This window comes from Callorhinchus milii, unplaced genomic scaffold, assembly GCF_018977255.1.
Source record: "Callorhinchus milii isolate IMCB2004 unplaced genomic scaffold, IMCB_Cmil_1.0 Scaffold1, whole genome shotgun sequence".
Lineage (NCBI taxonomy): Eukaryota > Metazoa > Chordata > Chondrichthyes > Chimaeriformes > Callorhinchidae > Callorhinchus > Callorhinchus milii.
Genome location: NW_024704742.1, coordinates 113,261,809 through 113,287,979, shown reverse-complemented (window position 1 = coordinate 113,287,979; position 26,171 = coordinate 113,261,809). Strand labels below are relative to the sequence as shown.

Here is a 26,171-nt window from a genome sequence, read left to right as displayed (position 1 = left end):
AGTATAAATGAGGCATGAGAGACGTTTAGAAGTGGAGCCAGTTTGATTTATAACATTTGGGATTATAGAGGTAATTCAGTCAACTAAACATCCTCTTTAAGGCTTGATCCAAACTTACACAACTAGTAGCTACCCCCCTGCAGGAAGAAGGTGCAAGTGGCATGAACTAATCCTGATTTATTTTATAACTGGAAGTTTTCCATATGTCACTACGCATCCAAGCAAACATAATGTTTCTGCACTGAAATCAATGATGCAGAGCATCAAATCATCCATAAAAAGTGACATTTATAATACTCAGAGCCCGTGTCAACTGCTGAAATGTTAGAGGCAGCCTGACTTACTTCTACAGAAGATTCAGCGACTGGAGAAAAAAACTGAAAGGTCTATTCTCCAGTGTATTCAGACGCCACCAAAACCCATCCATTTCTCAAGTTCTCACTGAGAGCAAGTCTGCTCAATTGATGTCTCAAAATAAGACTCCCTTTGGAACCACAAAATGCTTTGCCAACTTCTAGAGAGGCTCTCAAGACTAACCCCTTGAAGTAGCATGTCCGCCTTCTGTGCTCTAATATTCTATGATTCTATGAATATGGGTTTTTATTTAACTACAAAAACAGTCAATTGTGTGGAGCACCAATAACAAGGAAACTGTCTATCTGGTCACTCCTTTTGGACGTAAGTCTACTCACACCAATTAGTCTTACACCTCACTAGGCCTCTCCCTGGACAATAACTTTATAGAAATCCCCTGTTGCCCAAACATAATCTCTTTTAACATTGCTTCTCCCCGATTCAGGCTTTTTTCCCTAAAAAATGTGTTGTAAGCCTTGAAGGTTTCTTCTACCTGTTAAAGACATTCCGTCATTATGCAGTAATAATAGTGGATTTATTTTCCTCTGTATAGTCCCAGGCCATTAGACCAATAGATTTAACCTTCATCCCATGGAAATCCTCACGTAGATCTTTAGGTGACCATTTGTATGAATGGAAATGCCCAAACAGCACCGATGCACTACTGAGACAGTTTATTGTGGTCAAGCTTTATGATGTTGCAGGAGGACTACACCTTGGCCACTGCCAAGCTAACACAAGCTGACTATTCCAGAGTAAAAAACAAGGTAACAAGCAGTAACCAAATTCCTTGGCAACAATGTGATTAATTAACACAGATACTGCTGGAATTTTGATAGGAATTATATGAGGTGGAACAGACCTGTGCATGGAAACTCAGTTTGCTAAACATTTGATCATTACGCTACCATATTGCACAAAGAACTTTTTATAGCTGATCACTTTAAAGACAGACGTGCACCAAGAAAATGCTGAGATTTGATGGTACCTGACATCTCACAGCCAAGCAGTTCCATTCTCAAGGTACAGTGTCTCCTGCACACCTGGGGGTACAGACGGATGTACTGGGCTTCCATTGGAGGATTGAAGGAGTTTGCATGTGGGGTATTGTTATCAACATTTCCACGGAAAATCTGTAACATGAACATTTCAGTAAGAAAATGCAACCGATTTCTGAAGATTCTTCCCAAAATCAATAATAACAACGATAATAATCTTGTTCTTGATGTAGCACCTTTTAAGTTGGAAGACATTACAAAGCGCATCACAGGATTACTGTAAAATATAGTATTTTGTGGGCGAACGTGGCAGCCAATTTGCACATAGTGATGTCGCATAAATAGGCATGAAGTGAATGAACAATCTTATTCGGGAGATTGCTGCCAGGGCACTGAAAGGAACTCCTCTCTTAGTTTGAATAGAGCCACGGGTCTTTAACACCCACTTGGGTAGGCAGATAAGATCTCAGTTTAACATTTCATCTGAAAGATAGCACCTCTCACAATGCAAAGCACTCAGCACTGCACTGGAGAAGAAGCTTAATGAAATAGGACAGCAATCTATTTCAAACAGTACACATAAGCAAAATTTGTCCAGAATACTTCACAAGCCTAAACAGGGCTAATGGAGAATTTGAGAAAACTTTTAATTGCAAATTTGAAAAATAAAACAGAAGAGCAAATCTACAAAATGTGTACAGAAAATATTGACAGAAATCAAAATAAATCTAACTCAAATGAAAAAGTATCAGAAAGCAAACATTTTTTTAACCAGAGTGCTTCAGATCTGGGGAAGATGGTTGACTTGTATGTATACATTTTACCTACAACCATCAATACCCTTAACAATCCAAGATTCATCTGTTTTATTTCTTTAGGTGTCTGAAATGGATGAATATTTCATTGCTCAGCACCAATCTTCTTCAACTTGAGAAGCTTACGTCTAGCAAGTGCTGAAGACATCGCAGGAAACTGGCTCGGAAGAGTTACGGAGCCTGCCTGTATGTTGGCAGAAATGTTAATTATTCACCCAGTGCTGCTTCATGTCTGATTGTTTGCAATACCTTAGCTCCTTCACACTGTCAAGTCTCAATACTTCCTCCAAAGGAAACAATATCATCACCACAGCAACTCAGCAGGAAACAAAGCTAAAAAATACTCTATGCAAAATTATATTATATTAAAATTAAAATATATCATGTGAAACTAGTTACTGATGGCAAGAGCTGTTCTTTAAGGTTGTTATAAGGACTGAGTAAAAGTGCATTGAGATGTTCAAAATATATGGTTTACTGATCATCCACAAGGCTTCGTAAACCATTTGTCAAGACTTTGAGAGCTAGCCAAGCACATTACCTCCCAGCACAGACAGGCAGCAGAAAATCATACATTATGTTAGGTCACATCAGATATAAAAACTCAGGTACCATTAACCAATCTACACACTTTCATGGCCATTAAAATGTGCAGAGTAAATACCTGAGGCCTGAGGTTGTTTATATTCTGCACAACTTTAATGTAAAATAAAAAGGAAACAAAATTGTAAAAGTTGCAATGGGGCAATGGAAACACAAGCCATTGGAAGTAACTTAACTCCTCTCAATAAACCAGCCAAATTATTCAAATGAACTTAAAGGTGGATCACAGGTTTGTGTTTCATTCCAATAAATGCCAACTTAAAATGTTGCAAATGTATACAAAAGTGATACAACAATAACTTGCATTTATATTGGGCCTTTAACCCAGAGTAACATCCCAGAGCACTTGTCTTGGAGCCATCTACATAAATCCATCATGTATTTCTTTATCTGGAGTCTTATTTATTGACTCAAGAGACTGGAACACTTCACCAGAAAAGGACATTGGACTGATTTAAAATTAGCTTGATGCTGTAATGGGCGCACGGTAGGCTGGGTGTTCCAGAAGGACAAGATCAAATAGGCCAAAGAGCTAATCGCATTATTGAAAAAGCACCTTAAATTATTTCAGCTTACCTTGTCATCATGGGTGCCTTTTATTTTGTGAGTCATCCAGCTCTTGCCATCTTTACTGTAAGCAATCTTGTAAGATTTCACATACTCTGGACTCCCAAGTCTCTTTGCACCCTGAGTTATCAGTCCTGTGATTCTCATTGTGCGTTGCAGGTTAATCTGTGGTGGGTGGTGGGAAGGAAAGTAAAAATAATTACATTTTTGGCCATCTAAATTAACATTGCAAGTCTAATGATGGTGAAACCTACAAATTAATCCATTAGAAAATTTTAAGACGTGCATTTACAATTCTAAACTGAAATCAAAGCACAACGTTCACTAATATTAGTGAATGTACAAGTGAACTTACTATGTACCCGCGAGCTGTAGTAAATATCCCTCAAGCACTTATCACGCGAACGTGACAGTGTGATGAAAAAATTGCTACTTAGTTAAAAGTGCATATTACCCCTTTCATAAAGTGCACCTTTAAACTGAGTTTAAGGCAATTCTATTTTTTTTAATAAATTCTCCTTAAATTGTCTCCCTTTCCTCGACCTCGTAATGGCAATGACTGCTTATTGAGCTTTGGATGCTGTGATTGTTATTCATGTGTGAACCTTGTTATTGAGTAATAGTGGGCTATTTTATTGCTGTGGACATTCACACAGGCAAGCCTCACTCTCCCCTCACGTAACATGAACATTTCCAGCAAGTGTTGCTGTTTTAGCGATCAGGCTGTTAGAAGCCTTGGATTTGGAAATAACAGTCTGGGTCTGGTTACTGAAGGAAATTCACATGACTGCAGGCAAACTGCCTGTTGCACTTAATAGAGTCAGGGGAAACAACATATTAAAAGTGTAGAAGCACTTATTTTCACTACGTGTTTTATGAAGAATATCATCCTAAATAACTTCAAAAACATTCAAAAAATACTTACTAAGCTCTCACTCATGATATAAACATACCCCAGCAGTAGCCCAATGCACATACTGGGGTACCCAAGCCTTGGCTGTTGCCAACCTGCACCTAATACTTTCCTGAATTAGGTAAGCAAATTAAAGTGTATTTTACTCCTGTATAATGCATTGCAGCCCTAATGTTGGAAAAGCAGAATGGATTAAAAAATAAAAAGATTATGGACAAAAATATTGTTTCCAAATGAACCAAACCCAAAATTCAGAGCCACTTTGTATATAATCTTTTGAAGGGAATTATAAAAACTGCATTTCTAATCCCTTTTGTTTTCTGATTGTAGTTAAATTAGTTATTTGAATAATGTCTTCTTCCACACCCATTTTCTCCTCCAGTTCTCACTTCTGTCTAGAAGTTGCTCAATTCCTGTGCAGTGCAGTTCCACAAGTGTTGTTTGCTCTCCTTATCTTGCTCTAGACGCCAATATTCATTCATAATCACCATAATGCAAGTGTCAGCAAGCTACTTGAGCACGGGGTGGGGGGGGCATCATAGTTGTGCTTGATCCTGCCTTCAGATGGTGTTCACATAGTGAAGACTGACCAGCGACCGCTAGTAACAATGAGCAGCAATTCTATACAAATTTCTTCTTTATAAACTGGGCTGTTGAGGCTAATTATAGCTGCCTACCCCAAGTGCATCCCTGGCTGAGATCAGTCAACTCAGCAACAACAACTTGCTAGCTGTGCTAGCTGAGCAAAGGGGTCGAGCAAAAAAGTGGGATGTAAGTAGGCCAAAGAGGTAGGGAGGTGCAAGGGATTGAAGGGATTTGTATATGAGGGCAAGGATTTTGAAATCGATCCTGTCAGAGACGGGAAACCAATGGAACCCGGTACAATTCTGGCAAAACGGGAATCTTTATTGTGTATATGGCTCAGCTTCTCACTGAATAAACTTGAGTTATTAAGGAACTTTTGAATACTGTTTCTTAAGTTCATTTTTAGTGCAATAAAGATGTGCAAGTCCTTTCAAAGGTTAATACAGAATCGTCTGCCAAAACTGCACTTCAACAATAGCAGAGAATGGGGAAAAAAAGAGTTAAAATATGGGAGGTAGTGGATTACATTTCTAAACTAAATAATGGATACAATAAATATATTAATGACCATATTACATAAAGATAGTAGTGAGTAGAAACTGCTGAGTTAGTAAATGTCACAGTTTCAACATTGAGTTATGGAGCTACCAAAACACCAACAAGAATGGATGTTCACACCCTTTCTGTCATTTATAAAATAGCTGTCATTCTCCCAGTCCTGCAATATTTCAATGATTTTTGAATGGTGTAGATCTTGTAATCCTTTGGGAGCCTATGGTTTTTCCAAGCGCAACAACGGTGTTTCTGAAGCTTACATAACTGAGATATGAAAAGAGGATCAAAGATCCTGATTTATTCGCAATAGAGAGAATAGGGAGCGGGATGAGGATGTGTGGGTAAAAACTATACAAAGGTGAAGGTGACAAGGTGAAATGGCACAGCGAACCCATGATTATGATTTTCAATGTTTTTTTTAAATAAATCACTATGTAGCCATACTTGAACTGAACTCCTCATTTGGAGCTGTACATTCATCAAACATGAGAAATGCAGACTCTGTGTAATCTTTTATGAAGCCAATGACATTCTTGATTAGAGAGTGTGGAAGGATACAAACTTGCCGCTGGTATAGAATGGAGAGATTAATCCATCTGGAACATGTCCAGAAGAATGGTTTAAATCATAAACTGTAATAACTATTGCTTTTGTCTCATTATATTCTTGGAATCTTGTCAATTGCCATAGCCTTTGTTGAAAACCGCACTACAGTTTCAACAGGAATATTTCACTGACACCAAAACAAAAGCAATGATAACACAATGTGAAAACTAAGAATAAATATCACGTTTGTTATGTTTTGTTTTATATTTCATGTGTGATGGGATTTCTATTTTCCACCATAATCAACAAGGTAGATAATTCGATCATCTCCCAGGCTACAGCCGTTTGCAAACCCCACACAGCAAACTGCACGCCATCGCTACCTATAACACTGCAAAGGTCAAAATATGCCATGAATTCTAAACAAGAACGTGTTTAGCGAACCTTTAAAGTGCTTCAATGTATTCAATGAAAGTCCAAGATCCTCTGAAGCAAAGCGGCTGATCAATATTACAGCATGTTGTACTACAGGGATATAAAATTGCATCAAACTGTGTAATATAAACAGAAGAAGGGTGGTGGTTGGGAGTTTTCTGGAAATCAAATGTAAATAGATTTTCTTAGTTAAAAATACTATGGTGTGCAAAAATAAATAGCACTTAGAATATATGGAACTTCAATTATCTACTAATTTCAATTTTCCACAGCAAATTTCTCTCTATTTTGGTAGATAATCAAGTTCCACTAAACACCTAGTGTGTATTACACACACACATATACCTTAACACTGTAAGAAATGGTACAGAAGAATACTAGGCACAAGCTTCTCCTGTTACAAATTACTGTCTTCTTGTTTCTTTCTCTTCTCCCCCTCGTCCCTCACACTTCATGTGCCATTTTACTAAGCCACAGAAACAATGAAGGTACCAGGTTCAATTTCACTCTGCTCTCAGTTACCCAGTTTCAGGTAGGGTGTAAATAGAATGCTAAATTGGCATCAACAAATAGAAGTTGAGAAGCGGGAAGTAAACGTCTAATAAATAGAAAGATCTTAGGTGAGGACAGGGTTGGGTTTGGCTTTGTTACTCTTCCCCATAACTAAACAGTCTTGGTAATTACTGACTAGGCATATGAGTGAAGAATTGTCAACTCATAACTCAGCATGAACCGGGTAGCCTATGTTTACACTAGCATTTTTTTCTCTCTGCTAAATAAAGAGTGCATAGCACTAAATCCCAGTACCACTAAATGACAACCGAAGCTAGGAATACAGGTTGAGTTATAGAAACCAGGCATATTTCAATTGACAGCCATTTACATATATTTGCAATTGAGGATAGCACAGAACAGCCAAACGAAAAAATAGAAACTTTGAAAAAACTTTTGAATGTTAAGTTATATTATGCTGGAAAGAGAATTCAATATCAGTCAAATAGTGATCCCCAAAACATAACATAACATAAGAAATGCTAGATGAAAAAAGACCAAGGTCTATCTAGTTCATTTTCCACCTTCCTGACAGTCGCATGAAAGCAAGACAGAAACACTCTGAAACTCTGAAAGATTTAACAATGTGAAGGGCGACTCTTTCAAGTTTGTGTCAAGTATCGAGGGAATCACAATTTTTTGCTAACGAGACTAAAAATCATCACTATTCTGGATTTGCTACAAGCTAGCAGTTTGTTGGTTCAAATGTTAAATTTTCTTGACTATCTAACTTTAGCTACCAAACTGAACAAGAAAATCCCAACCAATCATTTCAGGATTTCCAGGAAGACTTTTCTTGGAGAAAGACACGTATGAGACTGAATTCCTATTAAGGTGAAGTGTCAGGAGAAGGATTATGTGTGAGACGCCATAGTACAGATATCTGTAAAATAATTACAGTGGAGCCCAGTTATAATGAGGTAGTTGGGATCCAGAAATCTCAACCCGCTTTATACGGATAAAGGATACCAGTCAGGGTTTCTGCAGTCAATGTAAATCAGAGCATGCCCGTAAAGCTTCCTTTGTGCTGGCCAATTCACAATGCTAAATAATAGTCAACCTCCAGGTCATCAGGTTGCCACTAACATCAACTTGTGTGGAACTGACATTGGCAGTGACCAGAAAAGTGTCCCTAGTTAGAGCGAGTACTTCCAGTGGAAAAGGGTTTTCTCTAGATTTTATTTTCCCTTTAAGTATATCAGATGTGTTCATGCCATCTCCGGTTAGTTCTCATCACAACAAATTAATCGCCTGATGGTGCGCTAACAATACACAGCCTTCATCAACAGAAGGGCAATAAATCTGAAAAAAAGGCAGCATCCACTACAGATGCAATGTACATATGTTGTAACTTGCAACGTTATTGATCACTGATCAAGTTTTACAAGTATGAATTAAATTTTGAGTCTTGAGCTCCTGTAGTATAAACTGCCTTTTACCGCAATCGATTTCACAATAGTTACCCATCAGGAATGGTTGCTCTCCCAGCTCTTAATAATAGTAGAATTTGAACTAGCATCTGGTTGTGGTTAAGAGAGCTTGTGTGTGTTCTTAGATGTAGCTCCCAAGCTTTTCCCTTTTTCTAATCTAAGATAACTAATTACGTCTGACTTAAACTTCTTCCCTTCTCTCTCCAGAAATCGCTTCAAAAGAGTGAATGATTTGGTTCCACATTGCTTCAATCAAACGGCTATGTGTAAACAGATGCTTGCCTTACATTTGAAAGGTAAAATATTATTTCTGTAAACATAGAAAAACCCGGACTAGAAATAAACAGGCAAACTTGTATTTTAGGAATGCAACAGAGAGAGAGTCTGTCATAGTACAACCCGTAGGAGTTGTATTTGAAGAGGTATTCTGTTTTTCTTGCACTATTTAAATTGCTAATGGAAAAATATGCTCCCAATGATATAGAAAGTTTCCACTGGGTTTATAGTCAAGGCTTTAGTTTTTCCGACATGACTAACCAGTTTTAATGTCCACTTGAACATAATGACCAACAAAAAAACTCACATAAATATGAATCATCCCTCAAGAAAAAAAATACTAAATTGGTTACTTCAATCCATGACTGTTTGTGGGACACTGCTCTCCAGCTACCGCCCAATCTCTAACCGCCCATTCATCTCCAAGGTCCTGGAATGAGTCATCACATCCCAACTCCGCTCCTTTCTCTCTCGCCATTCCCTCTTTGAACCCCTCCAATCTGGCTTCCGTGCTGCCCACAGCACGGAAACAGCCCTGGTCATCAGTGATCAGGGCTCCCTCTGCCTCCTTGTCCTCCTCGACCTCTCTGCCGCCTTTGACACTGTCGACAACTCCATCCTCATACACCATCTCTCCTCCTTACTCAATCTTTGCGGACCTGCCCTTGCCTGGTTCGATTCCTATCTCTCTCACCATCTCCACTTTGTTGCCTCTAACGGTTTCTCCTCCAGCCCCCGCACTGTCACGTCTGGCGTCCCCCAGGGCTCTGTCCTTGGCCCTCTCCTCTTTAATATCTACATGGTCCCCCTTGGTGACATTATCCGCAGACACGGGGTAAACTTCCACATGTATGTGGATGACACCCAACTCTACCTTTCTAACTCCACCCTCAACTCCAGGATCACTGCTGTCCTGACAGACTGCCTGTCGGACATCAAGTCCTGGATGAGGGCAAACTTCCTACAGTTGAATGTGAACAAGACTGAGGCCCTCCTGATTGGCTCTCGCCAGCGCCTCTGCACCTCAAGCTCTGGCAACATCAACCTCCATGGTTGCACACTACAACTCACCAAGCCAGTCAGGAACCTAGGTGTCTTGTTCGCCCCTCAAATGTCTTTTCTTCCCCACATCCAAGCCATGACCTGCTCTGACTTCCCTCACCTCCGTAACATCACCCGACTCTGCCACTACATCAACCCTCAGGCCGCTGAAACTCTTGTTCATGCCTTCATCACCTCCAGGCTCGACTATGCTCAGCCGGCTCCGGCCTGCTCCATGTCCCCCGACCCACCCGCCCCACCATTGGCGGGAGAACCTTCAGCCACTCTGCCCCCAACCTTTGGAACTCCATCCCCCAATCACTCCGCCTCGCCTCCTCCTTAGCCTCCTTCAAGTGCCGTTTCGAAACCCTCCTCTTCAACCATGCCATTGGTCACCCCCCTTCCCCTCCCCTCCCTTCTCCCCCCGACCCCAGCTCGGGTCTGAAAAGTTTCACGCTGTCCAGCGACTTGGGACGTCCTCCCGATGTGAAAGACGCTATACAAATGTAATTTTCTTGTTGTTGTTGTTGCTGTGCGCAATTGGCTGCTGCGTTTCGCCCACAAATATACAGTCAATTCACTTTACAGTATATTCTGTGAAGCGCTTTGAGATTTCTAGAAGATGTGAAAAGCACTATGTCAAACTGCAAGGATTATTATTATTATTAAAATTATGAATTTTCTTGAAAATTTGAATTACACAAGTTCTTTGTTAAACCAGAATCTAGAGATACTGTGTTCCATTTTGAAATCAATCCATCTCGCTTCTGCTACAGAATACAGGGAAGAAGAAAAGTAGTCTTAGAAAGGAAACATTTATTGTGACCACAGTGCCAATGTCCTGAGAAAGAATAAACTAAAGGAGAACACAATGTGATGGGTTTTTCTTACACGAGGATATAGGGAGGAGGAAAAGAATACAGGGTGATATAACTGGAATACCAATCTTACCATCTATCCATTACAGCATCAAACTCTTTCTCTGATAGGTCCCGTGTGCTGACCTCTGCCGTCCTTCCACGTAACCTATTCCAATTTCCTTCTGTATAAAGAAAAGCTTCCTGGTTTTTGCGCTTAAATTAACCACTACAGCCCTGATCCTGTGTCCTCTTATCCATTACCTACCATTGATCTGCCATTATTGGGATAAAACCTTGGTAGTATTTCTTAGCTACAACTAAGAACACGGCCTTAATGTTTGCCACCAGGTGGCAGCATGCTCATCCTGGTCCTAGCGTCCGCCATGTTTTTAATCTGAGGCACATGATTCTTACGTTGTAAATTTCATTCCTTACATTGGAATTTAATTGCCAGGGTGATCTGCTGAGAATGGACAAAACTGCACTCGTTGTGACCAAAAATTTGGTTTTAATTGCTTGACTGGCTAGGCTCAAGGCATCAGGACTGATCACTAAAACTCATTTTAATAATCCACAAATCTGTTCATGTTTCTATTCTGCCAAGAAATAACTCAAATTGCATGTTTAAGATTTAACAGGAAAGACTCCAGATGTCATGAAAGTGGTGTACCTAATCTCTATTTGAAAATGCAGCAAATTTCTAGCTAACCTTTTAACTGTCCATAAATTGTCAGTCGTCAAAGGCCTCAGTAAATAAGATATCTCAATTTCCTTTCCTAAAAAACCTGCTTTAACCTTATTATTTATTGCAATCATAAGTTACCTATAATAATAATAAAAATCCTTGCATTTAATATAGTGACTTACTAAATTGTTGAAATGTCTCCAAGCGCTTCACAGGATTTACTATAAAGGGTAGCAACTGTGTATTTTGAAGGCAAACATTGCAGCCAATTCATACACAGTAATGTCCCACAAACAGCCATGAAGTAAATACCCAATTAATTTTGGGGATTGTTGGCCAGGATATTGGGAGAAACTCCTTTCATTTTTGAAATACAGCCATCCCATGGGATCCTTAATATGCAACGGAACAGACAGATTGGATATTGGTTTAACATCTAATTTTAAGGACGGCACCTCCAACAATGCAGCAGTCCCCCAGGACTCTACTGGGGTGTCAGCTTAGACAGTGAGCTCAAAATCCCTACATAATCTTCAAACCACAATTTTCTGACTCAGAGGCGAGAATGCTACCAACGTTGTGACATTTACATGGCCAAACTAACTCCTTAATTAAGAAAAAAACACTTTTGAGTTAGGCAATATGGCCAACATTTTTTCCCCAGAGTCAGAGTTTGCTTTGTCATGTAGAAGAATGGGGAAGTACATATTTGAGTGCTCACTGTAGTGATTTGGCTTGGAGTACACAGGTTAATGTGAATTCTGCTCGTGATTGCATGCAATTATCCATCAATGTGACATTCAACAAATGGAAGCTATGAGGTTCAGTTTAGCCAGAATCCAGAACTGGTCACCATACCTGTTCAGTCCTGACCAAGAATTGCTAAGTGCAGAGCGCAAACAATGTGGTATAGATTTGTAAATAACATTTGGTTTGGGGCCAAATGCAGTGCATTGATTGTTCCATGAGATTGATTTAGTTATTTGGCTGCGGATCTCAATACTGTCTGGATTACACGCTCAAATAGCCAATTCATGTTTGAGCATTGACTATTTTATTTTGAGGGGTTAAGGGCATAGAAAGGAAATGAGTTACAACCTATTGAGAAATCATGTTGATCCAAGTTTCCGAGAGGTTAATGAGACATATGGAGCTGATCAGGCATCACAGAAACTGGTGTCCATTTTAAAAAGGTTCCAAATCTAGTTTTAAAGTAGGACAAGTCACATATCATTATGCACACTATAATATCTTCTAAATTTGTAGTTATGCAGTGAGAAGAATAAATATCCTTGGGTTTTATTTAAGTTTATGTCAAAAAGATGAGGGCTGCCATCTCAAGTTTAATTTTGTGTTGCAATAATACATTATAATACTATGCATGCATGGTACACATTCACTCAACCCAACAAACCATAACATGACTTGTACTTAAGATGAAACTGAGCTTTAAAATGTTAACAAAAAGGAACATTAAAATGTTCCATTCCTAAACTCATAATTATAACAAAAAGATCTTGAAATACTCAAGGTCAATGGATATTGAGAACACATACACAATTTTAAAAAGACACACTGGTAGCAACACAGTTTGGTTAAAACAAATATTAATATTAACATTCTTTCAATCCAATGTTTGCTTTGAACAACAAATCTTGATATTGTTCGGTAGTGGGGGTGAATTGTGAAGCGTTTCTGAGTGCTTCCATGTTGAAGCTGAGTTAAGCTGAAGTACTGCTGGGTTAATAAATATCTCCGCAGTCTTCTTAACTCAACTCAAGCTCTTAGGCTCAGTAGGTCTTCTCTGTCGGCTCAGTGAGCCTTCAGCACTCTAAACCAGAATATTGTACAGCAACAGCAAACAGAACTGCTTGATTTTTCAAAGGTGAATTTATGGTGACTGGATGAAAACTTTGAAGGGTATAGTGTGCCTGTCCTTTTACACTCAAAATGTAGTGAACCCTATTTCACAAAAACTGCACTGTTCAAATAAAATTACAAGATGGCACAGAATGAATAAAGCCATCGATAGAGCTTCTTCCATAGCCATTCCAAACCAAATTCTAGCATTAGAAATGTTGGTGCTGGATCCAGGTAAAAAGCATTGACAGGCTAGTTTTAAGCAAGCTGTTTCACATGCCCAAAAAGTCGAATAATAGAGGGTGTAGGTGGGTAGGTGATGTGAGTAAACTTGTGTGAATTATAAACATTGTCAAAGACCAATGGTACAAATGGCTAGTTTCCACATGATCTCATTCTATGCAATTCTATGAAAACAAAATAAAAGGAATCATCGTTCACATGCTCTCAGGAAAGTTCCATTCGTAAATCTCAAATTTCATCAAATAACATCACCACTGTTGAATCTGGCTTCCTTCATTAAGCAGATGTCCTTCCTGTTCTTCACAATGATGGAAGCTAGATTGAATAGTAGAGATTTTCTAGATTAACACCAGATTTGCAACTTTCCTCCAAGACCCAATTTAAAGCCCGAAGTTTCTCCTAGTATTCTGGCGAACCCTCCTCCAGATTAATTACCCATTTACTTCATGGCTGTTTGTGGGATCTTGTTTTGCATAAATGGTTTCCCTACAGAATCAGTCACTACACTTTAACAGCAATTACTTGTGAAACACTTTGAGACATTTTGACCCGACAAAGTGCTATACTAAATATAGTACTTCTTTCTTTGCCACACTTTCCAGCAGCAATAAAAATCATCATTTCCTGTAGAGAATTAGCTGATTTTTGACAATTTGAGAGACAAGTGCAAGCTCCACGTATCTCTCAAAACTGTTCCCAAGCAGGTACTTATCCACTTATTTTTGTGAAGGAATTAATCAACTCAGCATCAATTGCTTTTGCTGGGCTATGTTCCACATATTTTTTCTAATCTCTAGCCTTGCTTAAGGCTTTTTAAATGTTAAGCTGTGTCCTCAAGTTCTGCTTTGGCAGTCTAAAGTCAAAATATTCAGCATTCAGCAGTGGTTTCCCTTTTTGGTTGCAAATGCCAAGTAAACAAGGTAGTTCACATAAAATAGAGACACTAACTTCACACACTGAGCCTGGATTACTGCTCCTGAGCTAATACCAGATTTGGCACCACACAGTGCATCAAACAGGATGTCCCTTGGATTCACTTTGTGCCAGCTGTCATCAGCACATTTTTCCTCATAACCTAACCATCATGTAAACAATTTATATTGCAATGAGCTGCTCTCTCATTAAGCTGCCAGCTCTGAATTGACCATCATGAAATCTCATTTTTACTTCAGTGATCCTTTCCGCCAAATTAATTTTCTTTACAATATAACTGGTTCCAACGATTGCCAGAATGTACCCTGCACCTCATGAGGACACACTACAATACACATGCATCAATCTTAATACCAGAAAATTGCCTTGAAGCCAATAAATAGGTCAGGAATTGAAACAGAATACATTTGTATTTTGGTAATCAAATTGCTCTGCATCTTCAACATAAACAGGACTTAAGGAAATGTAATGATGGAGAACCTGCTTTACAAATAATTACCTACAAAATGAAACGTCAGTTTAACTTCCCCCTTCCTACCCCCATCAGTAAACATACTTTGCTTTCCAGCAGCCTAAAGAAAGGAATGGATGCCATCCAAATCTTCAGTCAGTCGCTGACCCAACTTTCAGAGTAACATTTGTGTAGGATCGGTTCTGCTGGTTCCATTCAACCTATGGCACAGGAGCAGGCTAGCCTTTTGGGCTGAAATCTCTTGAATATTTATTCAGTGAGTATGAGTAGCACTCTGCGCAAAGAAATACTTGATGGTATCTGCCCAAAATGCTTTCTGCAAAAGCACAAATCTAATAACATGATAGTGCTTTAACTGATCATTTGTATGTCAGTCTGGCTCAGTTAGTCTCGCCACTGAGTCAGAAAGCTTGGATTCAAGTCCCATATCAGGATGCGGAATTCACATAGTCTATGCTGATATGCTGAAGGTGTGACTCATTATCAAAGGTGCTGACCTTAGGATGCGATGTTAAATCTGTTTAGATGGGTGTTAAAGATCCCATAGTACTTTTCAAAAAGAGAATAGGTTTCTCCTGGTCCTGGCCAAATATCCTCCCCAAATAAAAATTTAATCATTCACTTCATGGCTGTTTGTGGGACATTGCAGTGCATTAAATTGGCTGCTCCATTCATCCCCACACCACAGTCACTGCACTTTATAGTATATCGTGAATATATTATTAGCCTCCAGACCAATTGAATTATGAATTGGGGAAATGACTTCCTAGAAAAACGCAAACCCATACTTTCAGGATGATGAAATAAGAAAATATAAATGTAGAGCACTATATGATTTCACTTATATTACAGTACAGCCCCACCTGCATTACAGTACAGCCTCATCTGCATTACAGTACAACCCCACCTGCATTATAGTACAGCCCCACCTGCATTACAGTACAGCCCCATCTGCATTACAGTACAGTTACATATAAATTTTAATATCTACAGAGATGGTTCATCAATTTAATCGTGCACTGATTTTTGTTAGGATCTCCTTAGTGGGATATTCATTTTAAAACAAATCCTTAAACATAAGTGACTGTTACAAACTGGCTCTTAACATGACTCAACTGATGATGAAACAGAAGTAGCAAGATCAACATTGCATAATCAAGGTTTCAATGTAAAAGGAAAAAGAGACTTAGTTTTGAGATTTTTCATTTCAAATGAAAGTTTTGGAAATTTCTGAACATTGAAAACTTGACTATCAAGTGCCAATCCTGATGAGTGGCCAACCTAGATCCAACATATATATTTGCCAGGATGAGCTGGGCTCCAACTGAAAAGAAATAAACCAGATTAATATGTCTGGTTGGGCTGAGTGGCCTGTTCTGTGCTGTCTTTGTCTTTTGGTTTGCTACGGGCACAATTTATTTAAAATGACAACAACTTGTGCCCTCCATTTAAAAAAAACACTTCAGTAAAATTACTTCTGAAAGATACCATCAAATACTTGCTAAAATAAGTTGAAAGCTAAACACAGTAAAACTACAATAAACATGGAGCCCAGTGCTGGAAAAAGCTCCTTGGGATATAAAATGCATCTCCATCAGGGAGTCCGGTGAATGTCACTTTGGCTCCACAACATCATTGGAATGGAGTCATGGTCTCATAACAACAACAACAAGAAGATTACATTTGTATAGCGCCTTTCACGTCAGGAGGACGTCCCAAGGAGCTGGACTGTGTAACAGCATTCCAGACCCGAACTGGGGTTAGGGGAGGAGAAGGGAGGGGAGAGGAAGGGGGGTGGCTGATGGCATAGTCGAAGAGGAGGGTCTTGAGGTGGGACTTGAAGGAGGCTAAGGAGGGGACAAGGCAGAGTGATTGGGGGATGGAATTCCAGAAGTTGAGGGCAGAGTGGCTGAAGGTTCTCTCGCCAGTGGTGGGGTGGGTGGGTCGGGGGACGTGGAGCAGGCCGGAGCTGGCTGAGCGGAGGGAGCGGGCGGGTTGGTAAGGGGTGAGGAGGTCACAGAGGTAGGGTGGGGTGAGGCCATGGAGGGCTTTGTAGGTGAGCACCAGGATCTTGAACTGGATCCTCTGAAGGATAGGGAGCCAGTGGAGGCAGGCGAGAATGGGGGAGTTTGGTGCAGGAGAGGGCATGGGCTGCAGAGTTCTGGATTATCTGCAGCCTGTGGAGGGAGGAGTTGGGAAGGCTGACAAGCAGAGCGTTTGCATAGTCGAGCCTGGAGGTGATGAAGGCATGAACAAGAGTTTCAGCGGCCTGAGGGGTGAGGTAGTGGCGGAGTCGGGCGATGTTACAGAGGTGAGGGAAGGCAGAGCGGGTCATGGCTTGGATGTGGGGAAGAAAAGACAGTTTTAAAGTGAGTCACTATCAGGGATCTCTGATAGTGACTCACTTTAAAACCTAAGATGCTTCTTTTGTCAGAGTTATCATTTATACTGTGGTTTTGCAGTCAACTATGTGTTCAACTTTCAAGTCCCATTCTGCTCTTTTAAGGAGTTAATTATATGGTTCCAACAACTGACTTGCCTCATTTGGAGGCAATAAAAGGATGCATTTATTGGTCTTACTTTGTTTTTAATGAAAGATTTATTTACCAAGCGATGGCCTTTGAATTGTTCAAGTTAAAAATGTACGAATGAATAAAACATCTGCAAAATGTTAAAATGACAAGTGCTTTTCTTGTATTTATAGCATAGTTAGATTTGGAAGCTGCAAATCAGCACGACTCAATAAAATTTGTAATACATAAAATACCTGACATTTGTCTGCATTATTTCATGAGTCGGTTTTAAATTCATTTTCTATTTTCCAAGACCCATTTCACCGATCCAACAATGCTTATGATTACTGCTGTAGAGTTGCTCATTCGAATAAAAAGACACATACGTATAATAACATGGCCCAAATTACAGTTTCAAACAAGCAGCTTTTACTTTCATTTTCTTTTAAAAATTACATTAATACTACATTAAAGCAATAACTTGTACTAATTTACATTTTGGCGCACTCAACTTCGGATGGAGGGGTGATGGGGCATAGAAGAGAGCTGCAAATTATGTTTGAGTGTGTCCCTCTTTGTAATCTCCATTTGTTACCTGAATCCATGGCCATCTGTCATTCTCTGCGGCAGTCCAGGCATTTATGAGGCCTTTTTTATTCAGTCTTGCATAGTATGGGTACCATTTCTGCAAGCCAAACAGAGCACGGTGTGTGGACGAGGCTGAAATCTGCTGGTTCGATATAATCCCTCCCTCTATCCCAAGTGGCCCTGAACATTCTGTGGGGACAAAAAAAAGCATATATCAGACATGGTTGTCAGTGACCGGAATGAGTGTGAAACAGTCAACAGGCAGACAAAGGAGCTACGGCAAAGTTAAACTGAAACAATAAATCACTGCCAGGCGTGCCGTAAAAATGCTGTCTGTGACATTGTGCTGGGCCCATCGCTCGCCACTTGGAGTAGACGGATGCAGGATTCATACCCACACAATAGAAATGTCGCAAGTGCAAACTATACTGGGCTCGTTCCTTCATTCCCCTTTTAAAGCAGTCAGATCATCCCATGAATGCTTTGGGAACAGGGATTTTTAACATTAAAGACTCAAAATAAATCGAGCTCTCGAGTAAAATTTAAAAAAACCCCACTGATTTTGATATTAGGCGTATTTTTTCACATCCCATTGGTTGTGTGGTGGAATGTGGTTTATGTAGTATAAACTCTTTATGACACTTCACATCTCTATATTGCCGAGAGAGACGGGGCTGCTCACAGCAGTTTCAACACAGGATCAATTGAAAGGTGGTTTTGACTTTTTCAGTACAGTAGTATTCTTGTAAGAACTTACCACATTGCCTACAACAACGTTTGCCTATAAACATGTGGAGTCCTTTAGCTCAGTGGTTAGAGCACTCGCCTTGCAAGCGAGAGACCTGAGTTCAATTCCAGGCAGGGCGAAACCTTGGACAAGTTTCCTTACTCCACACGCCTAATAATAATCCCTCCAAAAGAAACCAATAAATTCGTCATTTTCAATCCAAGACTGTTTGTGGGACACTGCTGTGCGCAATTGGCTGCCGCAATCGCCCACACATATACAGTCAATTCACTTTACAGTATATTCTGTGAAGCGCTTTGGGACGTCTAGAAGACGTGAAAAGCGCTATATCAAATGCAAGGATTATTATTATTATTATTAATTACAACAACAATAACAACTTGGATTTATATACCGCCCTCCACGCCGGATGGCGTCTCAGAGTGCTTCACAGTAACGGATCCCGGGATCGAGCCAGTGGGAGGGGGAGGAAGGTGACCAAAGACGCGGTCGGAAAGAAAGGTCTTCAGCAGAGACTGGAAAATAGGAAGGGAGGGAGCGAGGTGAAAGGAGTGAGGAAGGGAGTTCCAGAGCCTCGGGCATAGTGGCACAGCTGCCGAGGGTGGAGCGGAGGACTCGGAGGACAAGGAGGAGGCCAGACCTGGAGGAACGAAGGAAACGGGTACTGTGCTGAGGAGAGAGGTCAGAGAGGTAGGGGGGTGCAGAGGAGTGCAGGGACTTGAATACAAGAGTGAGGATCTTGAAATCGATCCTCTCTGGGAGAGGCGGTCAGTGCAGTCTGGCAAGGACTGAGGTGATCGGGGAGCGGAGTTTCATGCGGGTGAGAATGCGGGCGGCAGAATTTTGAATGATCTGGATTTTGTGGATGGTCATGGATGGGTGACCGGCGAGAAGGGCGTTAAGAGTCCAGCCGAGAGGTGACAAAGGCATGGACCAGGGTTTCAGCGGCTTTTGGGGAGTGGTATTGGCAGAGACGGGTAAAGTGCAATTACTACACGTTACAATAAATCTTGTGAAGCATTTTGAGAATTTCAACACTGTGGTGACAACAACAACATTACATTTGTTATAGCGCCTTCACATCAGGAGGATGTCCCAAGGCTCTGGACAGACAGAGTTTTGCACCCGAGCTGGAGGTCTGGATCGGGGAGCGTGGAGGGCGGGGGGGAAGGAGGGTGATTGAAAGCACGATCGAAGAGGAGGGTCTTGAGATGGGTCTTGAAGGAGGCAAGGGAGGGGGCGAGGCAGTTGACTGCGGAATGGAGTTCCAGAGGGTGAGGGCAGAGTGGCGGAAGGCACGCCCGCCAAATTTTGGGGTGAGCGAGGCAGGGGACGAGAAGCAGGCTGGAGCCCACTGAGCGGAGGGAGCAAGCAGGATGGTAGGGGTTAGGAGGTGACAAAGGGGGGAGCAAGACCATGGTGGGCTTTGAAGGTGAGGACCAGGATCTTGAACTGTATCCTCTGTGTAATGGGAAGCCAGTGGAGGCAGACGAGGATGGGGGTGATAGGGTCACGGAGCCTGGTGCGGGAGAGGATATGGGCTGCAGAGTTCTGGATGATCTGCAGTTTATGGAGGGAGGAGTTGGGGAGGCCGATAAGCAATGAGTTTGCATAGTCAAGCCTCGATGTAATGAAAGCATGTATGAGAGTTTTGGCGGCTTGCAGTGTGAGACAGTGGCGGAGCCAGACGATGTCGCGGAGGTGGGAGAAGGCAGAGCGGATCAAGCCACAGATGTGGGGTAGAAAGGATAATTGAGGGTCAAACAAGACACCAAGATTCTGGACTGGCTTAATAAGGTGAAATGTGCAATCATGGATTGTGATACTGTCAGCGCCTGAGCCTCAAAATACAATAGTTATATTCAAGAAGACTTTAACAAGAGCAAGCTTCAAAGATGGGAGATATATATTCTAGGGAAGAGATTAAATGGGGAGCAGATCCAGATAATAAACAGACAAAGGTTAGAATGTTTTTCAGAATACTTTCAAGGAAGTAGATTGCACCAATACTTCTAAGGAAGTATTCTGAAAAAAACAATGTGAAGAAACAGAAGAGAATCCCACACCAATGTGACTGAATAAACTTTAGAGGCTGACAAAACATTTTTAAGAGTGGATGAATTCTTCACATTATGTTTCATCCTCAAACAACAACAAGATTACATTTGTATAGCGCCTTTCACGTCGCGAGGACGTCCCAAGGTGCTGGACAGTGTACAGCATTTCAGACCCGAGCTGGGGTCAGGGTGGGAGAAGGGAGGCGAGGGGAAGGGGAATACATTGACAGTGTTACTATATTTCGCAATACTTTAAAAGTTCCAAAGAATCAAATAGTAACCAGGACTAGGAGTCAGGTCAGGATAACAAGAATATTTGCTGGAAGTGATAACAGCAGGATACTTTGGATAGAAAGCAACTTAAAGAAAAATTATATATGAAACAGGCAGGGTATTAAAGTCCAGAAGGATTATGTAAGGAATGAGATGAACGCATGTTTTGGAGTCCTGGGGAAAAAAAATCAGTTGCAGATGTGTTAAATATTCTGCTGTACAGCCATGGTTTACACAACTTGTATAACAGACTGCTTTATGATTGAACAATAGTTCAGATTTACATTTAACTGGTTTACAAATCTATAGCACATATGTTGAGATCAGCAAAGGCTACAGGTGTGTTAAATAGAAAATAACATTCAAGCATTAATAGTACTAGAAGCATGATACCTCTTTGACCGTGCCTTCAGCTCCCCTCTCGACTCTTTACCCCCTCCTCGCTCGCTCCCTCCCTTCCCTCCCCTCACCTGACCATTTCCCCCCTGCTCGGATCCTGACCCAACTGTCCAGCGCCTTGGGATGTCCTCCCGACGTGAAAGGCGCTCTATAAATGGAATCTTGTTGTTGTTGTGCATTTTTCATTGTGGGTTTAATGTAACTGTAAAGAACACATGTTAGTAAAATAATAACACTACCAAAATCCTTGCATTTAATATAGTACCTTATCATGTGTTCGCGTCATATCAAAGAGCTTCACAGAATATACTGTAACGTGAATTGACTTTACAATTCAGTCTACAATTAAAATGGACACATTACATTAACTCTATTTGATCTATCATTTCTGGTGCATTTTTTCACTCCAATTTTCTCTCCTCTCTGCAAAATATTTTGACTGTGGTTGAGTTTGTATAATATTAAATCGCCTATTGTTATAATTATAATAATAATTCTTGCATTTGATATAGCACTTTTCACGTCTTCTAGACGTCTCAAAGTGCTTCACAGAATATGCTGTAAAGTGAATTGACTGTGGGTGAAATGCGGCAGCCAATTGCGCACAGCAGTGTCCCACAAACAGGCGTGGTTTGAAGTGGCCAATTTATTATTGTTTAATTTTCTTGAGGGATTATTATCAGACACGTGGAGTAAGGAAACCGGCCCAAGGTTTCACCCTGCCGGGAATCGACCACTGGTCTCTCGCTTGCAAAGCAAGTGCTATAATCACTGAGCTACAGGACTCCACATATAATCAGCATAATGTTATACTGGAAGCTGGTCCAGGCCATGCTTGGCATGTTTTGTACATATCTGAGTTTGTGTATTGTTATAGACATATAATGTTATAATTTGGTTAATATTATGCAAATCCCAATTAACAAAAGCTCGAGTAATGTTATAACCAGGGGTGTCGTGTTACTGGGGTGTTCTGTGCCAGTACTGATATCCAGAGCGAATAGACAGGTGGATGGTCCAATAAAATAACATTGAGCTGGACAGGTTGACAGACAAGCAGATAGCCCAATGGAGCTTGGCATGGGTCCATGGAAAGCAGATGATCCAATGAAAAAAGGCAGTTACTGTATTTTAGTGCCAATAGTGGCTGTTATTTTTGTGATTCGATTTCAAAGATAAAACAGTGCCAAAATAAACTGATGTTATTTTAAGAAAACTTATTACAGTAAAATTAAAATATTGGACTTTTAACTTTTTTTTCTCATCCTTCTTATTGTAAATGCCTTAGGAACAATCTGGAAATGTTTATAAGGAAAGGTCCCCTATCGTTATGGTGTTAATAATGTTATAATTGTGTGTGTTCCGACAGAATATACCACAAAGCAACATGATCCAACCTGGGCGAAAAGCACTATATAAATGCAAGATGTTGTTGTTGAGACCAATTCTATGGGTAGCAGTCGCCCTGAGCACAAAGTACCTCATATACTCTTTCTGTGTGGGTAGTCAGTGAGTATCAGAGATCTCAACCACCCTAATTCCTTCCTCATTGGTTGGAGCCCTCAGTGGTTAGAGCACTCGCCTCCCAAGCGAGAGGACCTGGGTTTGATTCTTGGCAGGATCAGTAAATATGGTATGAATAATGTTGCGATTTATTCCCATTTTCCACCTTTTATTGATGCATAGGCTACGCTTACTCTCATGGGTCAAATGGCTCATTTATAGTGTTGGAATACTAAATTGGAATTTCCATTGAGTTGTTTAACCTGTACCTATCTTAATAATAATAATCCTTGCATTTGATATAGCACCTTATCATGTCTTAGAGACATCTCAAAGTGCTTCACACAATATACAGTAAAGTGAATTGACTGTAAGCTTTGTGGCCGAAACCCAGCAGCCAATTGTGTACAGCAGTGTCCCACAAATGGTCATGGATTGAGTGACCAATTTTTTTTTAAGGAATTATTACCCTTGTAAAAGCGATCCGCCAATCGACTAACAACCGGATCCCTACTTACTGCTAGGTAAATAGAGAATCAAGAAATTGTCTTCTACCAGCAGCTCAGTAACTAAATACTGTTATCAGCTTCAGTGCCTTTGTTTCTGGAAGACTGAAATAGAGTCCTGATGGGGGTCCATACTGTTCTCAGCAGTAAATGTGTGCAAAGCTGTGCCTGTCCAGGAGCCAAGCCCATTATGCTGGTGAATAAGCAGCCGACTTCAGGCGTGGTGAGGCATTCCTCCTGGTTGGTTAGAAACATGCACCGACAGGAATCTATAAGGTGCTGCCTCAGATAATGTCTTTCATCCATTAAGGTATTAGCAAGTCTATTACTGATATAAATGCAGTCGTTGGCACAAAACCAATGCAGAGAGCAGACCTCTGTTATGTTGCAGGAGGCACATACATGTTTGTTGCTGAGAAAGGTCTTCAAAAAGGGCTCTGAGATGACTCATTTTTACAGCGATGAACAGCATCTCAATACGGTGAGGCGAGGCAAGGAGGAGTGTGAGGAGTTAACCCTCCTGTGTGAAACTGGAGTGAGTGGCTTAACTAAGTTATTGGTTAATATACAGCTTAATAGCACAATTATACAAATGGCTTGATATTCCAGGAGTAAAACTAATATCACAGAATCCAGTACTAGAAATTGACATTAATTGGTTTTATATTTCATTAAAAATTGAATTGCCGCTCTTGTAGCTAATCTATGCAGCTTTTATTCTTACAAATGATGAAAAGCCATAGCTCACTGCTGCACTGAATAGCTTTGACTTTGTAATGAACATGCCCTGTAACAAATTAAAAATTATGCTGGTGATTTTGTATAATGAGACAAACAAAATTTTAGGCAGAAATATTTGTAGTTTGCTGGATGCCGATGGTGGAGAGCACTTGTTAGGGTGTAATTAACAACATTTGGGGTTGAATATATCTTGCCTGTGACAGTTCGTGCAAACAAAGGCAAAATTCAACTTAATCAGCTGTACCAACAAATAGCTCAGTGTCACAACAGCAACAACAACTTGCATTTGCGTAACATAGGTTAATGTGTTGGGAGTGCTTTACACAGCTGAATGTCGAGCACGTTCAAAGATTATGTGAGGTACTGTGCTACGCTATTACAGTGATGGATACTGTTGTGGGGTTTCTGAGATGAGGGCAGAGATTGGTAAACTCATAGAACCATTGAAATTGACAATAACAAAGAAGAAGGCCATTCACCCTATCGTGTCTGTGCTGGCCGTTTTGGCATAGACCATTACCTAACTAATGCTGCTCAATATTTGGGAGGGAGGAAAGAAAAGAATTGTCTAAAAATGTCCTTTTTACATAGCTGATCGGAAAAGCAGCTACGATAGCTGACAGTTAGCTGACAAATGCACAGATTATTATTATAATTACTCCCAATAATATGTCTCATCCAATTTTGCTTCCAGCAAACTCTGCTCACTCTTCAACATACAATTTAAATTTATATAGAGCCTTTCATGTCGAGAGTGCTTCACACAGCTGACGGAGCACCAGAGCTTGGTGGGGGTGGGTGGGGGGGGAAAGGAAACATACAAAGCTTCATAATCACTACATCCACAGACCCGTGTGTCCTTCCACACAAAACAATCTGTACAAACCATCACTAACACACAGCACTCCCATAAAAAGACCCATACAGGTGGAGTCCTGTAGCTCAGTGGTTAGAGCACTCGCTTTGCAAGCGAGAGACCTGAGGTCAATTCCAGGCAGGGCGAAACCTTGGGCAAGTTTCCTTACTCCACACGCCTAATAATAATCCCTCCAAAACAAAAAACAATAATAAATTGGTCATTTTCAATCTACGATTGTTTGTGGGACATTGCTGTGTGCAATTGGCTGCCGCGTTCGCCCACAAATATACAGTCAATTTATTTTACAGTATATTCTGTGAAGCGCTTTGGGACATCTAGAAGACGTGAAAAGCGCTATATCAAATGCAAGGATTATTATTATTATTATTATACACTGCAAAACCCAAATGAGGTAAAACAAGTGAAAAACTGCATCAGTTTTGCAGTAGAGTTATTCTCTCCCTTTTCAACTAAAACAAAAAAGCAAAAAAACAGAGTGCTATTATTCAGAGACCTTATGGACAAATGGAGCTGCAGGATAAAACCAAAGAGCTGTGGAAACACAGTCCCATGTGTGTGAAAAAAGGTAGTCAATTTGTCAAGATAACAAAGAGTTGTTGAAGTTCTTTTTGGTCAGGACAGAGTGGAGGCGATGAGTAGGAATCATACTCTCTCAAAGTGACAGCTAACATGCAGTAGAGTTGCCTACCTATTTACCTCGTTTTATGGTTTGGAGATGTAACATGTGAAAAAAGATTTTTTTAAATTTAAAAATTTCTTTATGGAGAATCAATTTCTAGCAATCAGTTTCCTCTCTTGACGTGCATCATTTAATGGGCGAACATTTTATACGTGAGTCTCGGCGAGGTTCCAGACCATGACTGAACAAGTGCATAAGAAGATAAGAACATAAGAAATGCTAGACAGAAAAAGTCCATCTAGTTTGTCTTCCACCTTCCTGGCGGTCGCATGCACATATGTCCCAAACTACCTATGTACCAGTAGTAGTCGGTTTTGTGTGAATTCAAGTTACAAGATTAAACTAAAAAGCTCTAAAAGAACACGTGAACCTGCTGTCAAATTGCTTACACTGACAACAACTTATATTTATACACTGCCTTTCAAGTTGAAAAGGCAGAGTGGGAACTTGAAAAGTTTGGGAGATAGGGGGAATCGGATGAGGTGGTGAAAGGAGCGACAGTATTTGAAAACCGAAAGGGAAGGAGTGAGGCCAGAGTTCCAGAGAAAGGGGACAAAGTGG

General features: G+C 40.5%; 1 protein-coding gene across 2 annotated transcripts in view; it reads right to left on the bottom strand.

Annotated features, from left to right (window-relative positions):
* Nucleotides 1-26,171, bottom strand: part of edil3b (EGF-like repeats and discoidin I-like domains 3b) — a 125,732-nt gene that overhangs the window by 26,738 nt on the left and 72,823 nt on the right. For both annotated transcript variants that reach the window (XM_042334474.1, XM_042334476.1), the window contains exons 6-8: nt 17,832-18,013; nt 3,347-3,502; nt 1,343-1,487 (exon numbers count right to left, since the gene is read on the bottom strand). In XM_042334474.1, the coding sequence (XP_042190408.1) occupies nt 1,343-1,487; nt 3,347-3,502; nt 17,832-18,013 (483 nt within the window). The remainder of the gene's footprint in view (nt 1-1,342; nt 1,488-3,346; nt 3,503-17,831; nt 18,014-26,171) is intronic.